The sequence below is a fragment of the Oncorhynchus mykiss genome, chromosome 4, assembly GCF_057628025.1.
Source record: "Oncorhynchus mykiss isolate SJ-2025 chromosome 4, ASM5762802v1, whole genome shotgun sequence".
NCBI classification, from domain to species: Eukaryota; Metazoa; Chordata; class Actinopteri; order Salmoniformes; family Salmonidae; genus Oncorhynchus; species Oncorhynchus mykiss.
In genome coordinates, this window is record NC_143025.1 from 11,479,243 (window position 1) to 11,490,000 (window position 10,758).

Below are 10,758 nucleotides of genomic sequence, written 5' to 3' on the forward strand. Positions count from 1 at the left end.
AGACTTCCAGTCATTTTGCTAACGCTAGTTAGCATTGGCTCATGAAAGTACCTTTATATTCCTTCATACTGGAAACAGAGACATTAAATTGATATCCACCAGTTCATCTGACTCTGGGGAAGTAGATAAAGGGCCTCATTGCTAAAATGCCGAAGTATCCCTTAAAGACCGCTAGGAAATTAGAGGGTGAGACAGGCAAGTGGGAGAAAGTGTGAGAGGGATGGACGCATGGATTGAAACCTGGTCTCCAGTGGGGAGTTTTATTTGTAACATGCCAGGGAGTTTTACCACTACACCACGGCTCTGAACAAAAGAGGTCATCTTACCCAGGATCTTGCTGATGTTGGAGTTATGCATGTCGGGGAAGGTCTGCAGGATCTTCCTCCTCTCGTCCTTGGCCCACACCATGAAGGCATTCATGGGCCTCTTGATGTGGGGCTCGGCACTGTTCCTGCCCCTGGCCTCCCTGAAGACCCGTGCTTCCGTAGTGCTGGCACCACCTGTGGGATGGGAGGGACATTGCGTTACTTACTCAATCGCTCACTTGTTTGTGCAAAAAAAGCCACAAAATGTCACAAGTACATGTACTGCACTGTATGTCAAAGAGCTGTGACGACGCTCCGATTATCAGCCAGATAAGATCTCCATTTATTCTCCCGTGTATACAGCTCTGATTTCAAGCTATAGCGTGATGAATGCTTCCCAATCCACCGTAGCCTGTAAACACTGGAGGTTTATGGAAAACAGGTGGGCTTCTGGGCCAGAAAAGAGAAAAGTCCCCAATCTGTTTTAACTGCCTTCCTTCTGCTTGCATACTTCGGCAGGGTGGAATTGTCTGAAACACAAACAGTACTAGTGGGTTGGAAAGAGGGGGAGAATATAGAATACCGTTTCTAGTTCCCCGTAGACATAAGTCCTTCATTTGAAAAACAACAAAACGGAAAACCTGCCACTTTATTTGTATTTAGCTGAGGGATTGGTGATGGGGTTATTTAACAAAGCTCATTAGGCCTTAAATGATCAGAAACAGCTGTAAATATCATAGAGTGGGCCTTTAAATGGGCAATCTGCTGTTTCTGCATCACTTTTTGGAGTGATATGCACCCAATGTTTCTTGACTAATACAACTTATAAATGCCTCATGAGCTTAGTTCAACTGTCATACCCCATCAGAACCCAGAATATAAGCTTGTTTAACTCCAACGTTTGTAAACAAAGTAAATGTAAACAAATACTGTATAGACTCAAAACATGGTTACAACTATACTTTGGATATCATGGATGGTCAGTCCTTGCGTCTATAGCTCTCTCTTTGAATGGTGACATTTCTCCAGCCCTATCCCTCAGCTTTTTACTGAAACCATGGTGGGGATTATGTTTTGTTATAGTTTCAACTGCTGATTGCTGCTTTAAGTGCAAGGCATCTGTTTGGAGAACATTTTGCTTGGACTGTCAAGTGTCCACTTCTGAGAAGTTCCCAAAAGGAACACAATACATATTTATGTCTGGTGAATACCTGTGTTCAGAGCAAACTCTCTGTCTGTGTCTATTCTATAGGGAACACAGTTGAAAGAGGCCCAAAAAATGTGGCGCCACCTCATGCATGTTAACATTAAAAGACTACTCCCTAAGTTTGTTTTACTCACTGCTTTAGCACACTGCCAACCCGTATGTCTTAGCCGTGTCTGAATCCTGGCATAGCAAAACCACCAAAACCCCTGAAATCTCCATACCTAACTATAACATTTTTCGCCAAGATAGAACTGCCAAAGGGGGCGGTGTTGCAATCTACTGCAAAGATAGCCTGCAGAGTTCTGTCATACTATTCAGGTCTTTACCCAAACAATTCGAGCTTGTACTTCTAAAAATTCACCTTTCCAGAAATAAGTCTCTCAATGTTGCTGCTTGCTATGGACCACCCTCTGCCCCCAGCTGTGCCCTCGACACCATATGTGAATTGATTGCCCCCCATCTATCTTCTGAGCTCGTGCTGCTAGGTTACCTAAACTGGGACATGCTTAACACCCCGGCCATCCTACAATCTAAGCTTGATTCCCTCAATCTCACCTAAATTATCAATAAACCTACCAGGTACAACCCCAAATCCATAAACACAGGCACCCTCATAGATATCATCCTAACTAACTCGCCCTCCAAATACACCTCTGCTGTTTTCAATCAAGATCTCAGCGATCACTGCCTCATTGCCTGCATCCGTAATGGGTCTGCGACCAAACGACCACCCCTCATCACTGTCCAGTGTTAATCTGCATAATTGTAATTATTTGCCTACCTCATGCCTTTTGCACACAATGTATATATAGACTCCCCTTTTTTTCTACTGTGTTATTGACCTGTTAATTGTTTACTCCATGTGTAACTCTGTGTTGTCTGTTCACACTGCTATGCCTTATCTTGGCCAGGTCGCAGTTGCAAATGAGAACTTGTTCTCAACTAGCCTACCTGGTTAAATAAAGGTGAAATAAAAAAATAAAAAATAAAAACTGTCAAATGCTCCCTAAAACACTTCTCCGAGCAGGCCTTTCTAATCGATCTGGCCGGGATATCCTGGAATGACATTGACCTCATCCCGTCAGTAGAGGATGCCTGGTTATTCTTTAAAAGTGCCTTCCTCACCATCTTAAATAAACATGCCCCATTCACAAAATGTAGAACTATGAATAGATATAGTCCTTGGTTCACTCCAGACCTGTCTGCCCTTGACCAGCACAAAAACATCCTGTGGTGTTCTGCGTTAGCATCGAATAGCCCCCGTGATATGCAACTTTTCAGGGAAGTTAGGAACAAATATACACAGGCAGTTAGGAAAGCTAAGGCTAGCTTTTCAAACAGAAACTTGCATCCTTTAGTACAAACTCAAAAATGATCTGGGACACTGTAAAGTCCATGGAGAATAAGAGCACCTCCTCCGAGTTGGCCACTGCTCTGAGGCTAGGAAACACTGTTAGCACTGATAAATCCACTATAATTGAGAATTTCAATAAGCATTTCTCTACGGCTGGCCATGCTTTCCACCTGGCTACCCCTACCCCGGGCAACTGCCCGGCACCCTCCACAGCAACCCGCCAAAGCCCCCACCAATTCTCCTTCACCCAAATCCAGATAGCTGATGTTCTGAAAGAGCTGCAAAATCTGGACCCCTACAAATCAGCTGGGCTAGACAATCTGGATCCTCTCTTTCTAAAATTAACTGCCGAAATTGTTGCATCCCCTATTACTAGCCCGTTCAACCTTTCTTTCGTATCGTCTGAGATTCCCAAAGATTGGAAAGCTGCCGCGGTCATCCCCCTCTTCAAAGGGGGTGACACTCTAGACCCAAACTGCTACAGACCTATATGTATCCAACCCTGTCTTTCTAAGGTCTTCAAAAGCTAAGTTAACAAAACAATTACCGACCATTTCGAATCTCACCGTACCTTCTCCGCTATGAAATCTGATTTCAGAGCTGGTCATGGGTGCACCTCAGCCACGCTCAAGGTCCTAAACGACATCATAACCGCCATCGATAAGAGACATTACTGTGCAGCCGTATTCATCAACCTGGCCAAGGCTTTCGACTCTGTCAATCACCACATTCTTATTGGCAGACTCGACAGCCTTGGTTTCTCAAATGATTGCCTCACCTGGTTTACCAACTACTTCTCTGATAGTGTTCAGTGTGTCAAATCGGAGGGCCTGTTGTTCAAACCTCTGGCAGTGTCTATGGGGGTGCCACAGGGTTCAATTCTCAGGCTGACTCTCTCCTCTGTATACATCAATGATGTCTCTCTTGCTGCTGGTGATTCTCTGATCCACCTCTACGCAGATGACAGCATTCTGTATACTTTGGCCCCTCTTTGGACACTGTGTTAACTAACCCCCAGACGAGCTTCAATGCCATACAACTCTCCTTCCGTAGCCTCCAACTGCTCTTAAATGCAAGTAAAACTAAATGCAAGCTAGTCAATCGATCACTGCCCGCACCTGCTCGCCCGTCCAGCATCACTACTCTGGATGGCTCTGACTTAGAATATGTGGACAACTACAAATACCTAGGTGTCTTGTTAGACTGTAAACTCTCCTTCCAGACTCACATTAAGCATTTCCAATCCAAAATTAAATCTAGAATCGGCTTCCTATATCGCAACAAAGCATCCTTCACTCATGCTGCCAAACATACCCTCGTAAAACTGACCATCCTACCGATCCTCGACTTCAGCGATGTCATCTATAAAATAGCCTCCAACACTCTACTCAACAAATTGGATGCAGTCTATCACAGTGCCAAGCCCCATACACTACCCACCACTGTGACCTGTACTCTCTCGTTGGTTGGCCCTTGCTTCATACTCCTAAACTACCTAAACCATACATGTGTCTTATATCATTTTAAAGTTAATCTTGTTGTTAATCCCACCAAAGTGTCCGATTTCAAATAGGCTTTTCAGCGAAAGCACTACAAACGATTATGTCAGGTCTCCATCAAACCACAATAAGCACAGCCAGACACATGGAATTATAGATATACCTCTCCTTAATGCAACTACTGTGTCAGATTTTTTTTTAAACATTACAGAAAAAGCAACCCATGCAATAATCTGAGACGGAGCTCAGAACAATAGCCAAATTAGCCACCATGTTGGAGTCAACAGAAACCAGAAAATACATGATAAATGTTTCCTTACCTTTGATGAACTGCATCAGAATACAATCCTAGGAATCCCAGGTCCACAATAAATGCTTGATTTGTTCGAAAATGTCTGTTATTTATGTCCAATTAGCTACTTTGGTTAGCGCGTTTGGTAAATAATTTCAAAGTCACAAAGCGCGTCCACTATAACATGACGAAATGTCCAAAAGTTCCGTAAAAGTCAGTAGAAACATGTCAAACGATGTACTGAATCAATCTTTAGAATGTTGTTTACATACATCTTGAATAACGTTCCAACCGGAGAATTAGAATGACTTCAGATGAGCGGTGGAACGCAGGTCCTTCCCATGTGAAAGCATATGGTGAAAGCATGGTCAACTCGTGGCAGTGGTTACTATTTCCTGTCTCATTCGACCCCCCTTCACATTAGAGTCATCAAACAAAGTTCTATTGACTGTTGACATCTAGTGGAAGGCGTAGGAAGTGAAAACTCATCCGTATCTCGCTGTAATTTCAATGAAAGCTTGGTTGGAAATCTGCCACCCCCAGAAAAAATCCAAACAGGAAGTGGAATTTCTCAGGTTTTTGCCTGCAACATGAGTTCTGTTATACTCACAGACAGTTTTAAAAACTTCAGAGTGTTTTCTATCCAATACTACTAACAATATGCCAATATTAGCATCTACGACTGAGGAGCAGGCTGTTTACTATGGGCACCTCTCATCCAAGCTACTCAATACTGCCCCTGCAGCCATAAGAAGTTAAGTTTCCCCAACAGCAACCTTTTCCTGGCTGCTATTTCCTCCACCATCACCTCAATGTCTTTTCTTGGTTATCCATTTTTTATTTTGATATATCTAGTCTGATGGTTAAATGTATGAAAAATAACGAAATAACCAAATCCGATCATCCCTGTCACATAGGCTTATTTATTGGTTTCAAGCACGTCACTAACGTCAATGCAGAAATACATTTATTTACAAAGTTCTTAAGAAAGATATTTACGAAGTTTCTAAGAACATTTTGAAGAATTGCATTTATGAACTATGTTATGAACTTCCTATTTTTTTCATAAGTAAAGTTTTGTGAATCCGGCCCCTGGGGTGCAGAAAAATGGCATTAGGTGCTCTGGACTCATGAGTCAAAATTTGAAATATTTGGCTGTAACAGAAGGCAGTTTGTTCGCTGAAGGACTGGAGAGCGGTACACGAATGAGTGTCTGCAGGCAACAGTGAAGCATGGTGGAGGTTCCTTGCAAGTTTTGTGCTGCATTTCTGCAAATGGAGTTGGGGATTTGGTCAGAATGAATGGTCTCCTGAGATGATGAGAAGTACAGGCAGATACTTATCCATCATGCAATACCATCAGGGAGGCATCTGATTGGCCCCAAATGTATTCTGCAGCATGACAACAACCCCAAACATACAGTGAACGTCATTAAGAACTATTTTCAGCGTAAAGAAGAACAAGGAGTCCTGGAAGTGATGGTATGGCCCCCACAGAGCCCTGATCTCAACATCATCGAGTCTGTCTGGGATTACATGAAGAGAGAGAAGAACCCAAGGCTGCCTAAATCCACAGAGGAACTGTGGTTAGTTCTCCAAGATGTTTGGGCCAACCTACCTGCTGAGTTCCTTCAAAAACTGTGTGCAGGTGTACCTAGATGAATTGATGCTGTTTTGAAGGCAAAGGGGGGTCACACCAAATATTGATTTGATGTAGATTTTTCTTCCGTTCACTCACTTTGCATTTTGTTAGTTGATAAATATAAACTATTAACATGACTATTTTTGAAAGCATTCTTACTTAACAGCATTTTTTCACACATGCCTAAAACCTTTGCACAGTACTGTATATATACAGTGGGGAGAACAAGTATTTGATACACTGCCGATTTTGCAGGTTTTCCTACTTACAAAGCATGTAGAGGTCTGTAATTATTATCATAGGTACATTTCAACTGTGAAAATCCAGAAAATCACATTGTATGATTTTTAAGTAATTAATTAACATTTTATTGCATGACATAAGTATTTGATACATCAGAAAAGCATAACTTAATGTTTGGTACAGAAATCTTTGTTTGCAATTACAGAGATCATACATTTCCTGTAGTCCTTGACCAGTTTTGCACACACTGCAGCAGGGATTTTGGCCCACTCCTCCAAACAGACCTTCTCCAGATCCTTCAGGTTTCGAGGCTGTCGCTGGGCAATACGGACTTTCAGCTCCCTCCAAATATTTTCTATTGGGTTCAGGTCTGGAGACTGGCTAGGCCACTCCAGGACCTTGAGATGCTTCTTACGGAGCCACTCCTTAGTTACCCTGGCTGTGTGTTTCGGGTCGTTGTCAACTGGAAGACCCAGCCAATAACCATCTTCAATGCTCTTACTGAGGGAAGGAGGTTGTTGGCCAAGATCTCACGATACATGGCCCCATCCATCCTCCCCTCAATACGGTGCAGTCGTCCTGTCCCCTTTGCAGAAAAGCATCCCCAAAGAATGATGTTTCCACCTCCATGCTTCACGGTTGGGATGGTGTTCTTGGGGTTGTACTCATCCTTCTTCTTTCTCCAAACGCGGCGAGTGGAGTTTAGACCAAAAAACTATATTTTTGTCTCATCAGACCACATGACCTTCTCCCGTTCCTCCTCTGGATCATCCAGATGGTCATTAGCAAACTTCAGATGGGCCTGAACATGCGCTGTCTTGAGCAGGGGGACCTTGCGTGCGCTGCAGGATTTTAATCCATGATGGCGTAGTGTGTTACTAATGGTTTTCTTTGAGACTGTGGTCCCAGCTCTCTTCAGGTCATTGACCAGGTCCTGCCGTATAGTTCTGGGCTGATCCCTCACCTTCCTCATGATCATTGATGCCCCACGAGGTGAGATCTTGCATGGAGCCCCAGACCGAGGGTGATTGACCGTCATCTTGAACTTCTTCCATTTTCTAATAATTGTGCCAACAGTTGTTGCCTTCTCACCAAGCTGCTTGTCTATTGTCCTGTAGCCCATCCCAGCCTTGTGCAGGTCTACAATTCTATCCCTGATGTCCTTTCACAGCTCTCTAGTCTTGGCCATTGTGGAGAGGTTGGAGTCTGTTTGATTGAGTGTGTGGACAGGTGTCTTTCATACAGGTAACGAGTTCAAACAGGTGCAGTTAATACAGGTAATGAGTGGAGAACAGGAGGGCTTCTTAAAGAAAAACTAACAGGTCTGTGAGAGCCGGAATTCTTACTGGTTGGTAGGTGATCAAATACTTATGTCATGCAATAAAATGCAAATGAATTACTTAAAAATCATACAATGTGATTTTCTGGATTTTTGTTTTAGATTCCATCTCTCACAGTTGAAGTGTACCTATGATAAAAATGACAGACCTCTACATGCTTTGTAAGTAGAAAAACCTGCAAAATCGGCAGTGTATCAAATACTTGTTCTCCCCACAGTATGTTTTCTATTATTATGAATGTTCAGGGGCTGCTGCTACAACCTCAGCACCCCTACTTCCTGCGGCTATGCTAATGTATTATAAATATCCATTTGACCTCTCTCTTCTCTTTTCCTCTGTTCTACTATCATGCACCAAGTTGTAAGCATACACACAAACATCAACAGAATGCACTTACATAAAAGTATTGAGAACTGAAAGAGATAGTTGCGGAAGAAGAACAACAGAAATGTAGAAAGAAAGAAAGAGACAGACGAAACCCACCATGAAGATCCTCAGGTCTGGTGAGGTCAATGACTCTGTGGCCCATCTTTCCATCCTCTCCCAGGTTGCCCAGGTGCTGACTCAAACTCTCAAAGTGCATCTGCTCCTAAAATACAAAGAGGTCAAAGGTCAATCAGGGTTGAGTACAGTTCGAGTCCGCCTAATAGTAATAGATAATGATAGATAGATAGATAGATAGATAGATAGATAGATGATAGATAGATAGATAGATAGATAGATAGATAGATAGATATATAGGAGGGAAAAGAGAGAGAGCGCCCCCCCCCAAAAGTATGTTTAGCCACTAAAAGAGGCAATACGCCAGATCTACCCAGCGCTACCATGTAAGCTGACTCAGTGCTCCCCACCCATCCTGCCTACTGTCTCTGATTATTCTGCGCTGCCTGCCTGCCATCCCGCCCTCTCCCTCAAATGAGTCCAGCATGCAGTCTGTAGCCCTCCAGCTAAAATTACCCTGCCACGCTCCCGAACTGTGCTGGAAAACAAGGGCCTCCACAATCACCACACATCCACTCATTCCTCCACCTCTCCTCCTCCTCTCCCTGTTTTCTGGTGACAAAGGCATTTTGTTTGATGGAGGGAATGGTTGCTGGATGAAGTCATGCCGCGGTAGACGCTGGCAGCGCCGATGGAACTTGGGGCCTTTTGTTTTTTTATATATATATATATATATGTAGGGAGCCAGGGAGGGCCAATGTCAGCACGACGTTAAGGGCTGTAATCAGACCACCACAGAACATGTGCCTGGGCAGCTCAGCACATACCACAGAATCTGCTCACAGAGAACTAAGAGAGAGGACTAACACTGGACGACCTACTGAGAACTAACACTGGACCAACAGAAGATTTACAGAGATGACTAACACTGGACCAACAGAAGACTTACAGAGATGACTAACACTGGACCAACAGAAGACTTACAGAGATGACTAACACTGGACCAACAGAAGACTTACAGAGATGACTAACACTAGACCAACAGAGGACTTACAGAGATGACTAACACTGGACCAACAGAAGACTTACAGAGATGACTAACACTGGACGAACAGAAGACTTACAGAGATGACTAACACTGGACCAACAGAAGACTTACAGAGATGACTAACACTGGACCAACAGAGGACTTACAGAGATGACTAACACTGGACCAACAGAGGACTTACAGAGATGACTAACACTGGACCAACAGAAGACTTACAGAGATGACTACCACTGGACCAACAGAGGACTTACAGAGATGACTACCACTGGACCAACAGAGGACTTACAGAGATGACTAACACTGGACGAACAGAAGACTTACAGAGATGACTAACACTGGACCAACAGAAGACTTACAGAGATGATCAAACAGAGGATTTACAAAGAGGACTAATTTAGGACTTAATCTGTAACAGGACTCAGTATGACAGCAGGCCTAGAGTCAGTCCAATGTGGTCGCTTGTAAATGACAACAATGACTAATCAACATTAGCTACATAGTTCAAAGCTATAAAATACCATCATCAGATATACTATTATTACTTGACAGGAATGGGGCTTGTCCAACATTCAACTCAATCTATATTTCCGAACTTAAAGAGACACACAGAGTTCCTCTATTGCCTGGGCTCTCCTGAACTCGTTGGCTGGGCACACATTTTAACGGGTTGCTATGGCAGCGCTATAAACACTGCACCGGCCGAGCAGTTTTATCAGCGTCATGTTCAGCTCATTACTGCGTCGACGTGTACAGGCAAACCCTGCTCTAACTGACCCGCAACATTTACTGCCTCCTCCAGGAGCTATGAAGTCCCTCACTCCTCCTCCTCCTCCTCTCCCCCTTCCTGGTTTCACTGTGCCTGTCCTCTCTCAATACAGATGCCTTGTCCTGTTGTCCATGGAAAGTGAAGGAGCTCACACCCTGTTTCATCCAGTTGTAGCAGCAATAATACATATTTATATCTATAAGGCCTTGATTTTGGACGCAAAAGTACTTGTATATGACTTTGCTCAAAAACTACAAGGTGCATACTGACAATGAGAATGCACACCAGAACAGCCAGTGAATACCACAACACATTTCCGGTTGACTGACAACAGATACTGCTGTGTGGTGACTGGCCTGGCTTGACTCAAGTCACCCACATTTCTACTGTTCTCCTCAACGGTCCCTCCTTTCCCTGCAGTGTGGCACACAAAAGAGCTGGTGTAACGTAGTTGAGTAGTCCCGACAGCTGATGTCAACTACTGACAGAGTTAAGTAGGCTTAGTGACAGGACGTTCTATAAAGTACCAGTGCTGAGTAGGACACACTAAATGCTCTACGCAAGGCCAGCTCACTCAAAACTGGAATAAACTTACTCCACACACACACACACACACACAAAC

General features: G+C 43.6%; 1 protein-coding gene across 11 annotated transcripts in view; it reads right to left on the minus strand.

Annotated features, from left to right (window-relative positions):
• The window catches only part of LOC110521284 (transcription factor SOX-6), a 200,476-nt gene that overhangs the window by 16,614 nt on the left and 173,104 nt on the right, over positions 1-10,758 (minus strand). For all 11 annotated transcript variants that reach the window (XM_090231108.1, XM_090231104.1, XM_090231105.1 and 8 more), the window contains 2 exons: positions 8,365-8,470; positions 327-500 (listed from right to left, as the gene is read on the minus strand). In XM_090231108.1, coding sequence (XP_090087234.1) covers positions 327-500; positions 8,365-8,470 — 280 coding nt within the window. The remainder of the gene's footprint in view (positions 1-326; positions 501-8,364; positions 8,471-10,758) is intronic.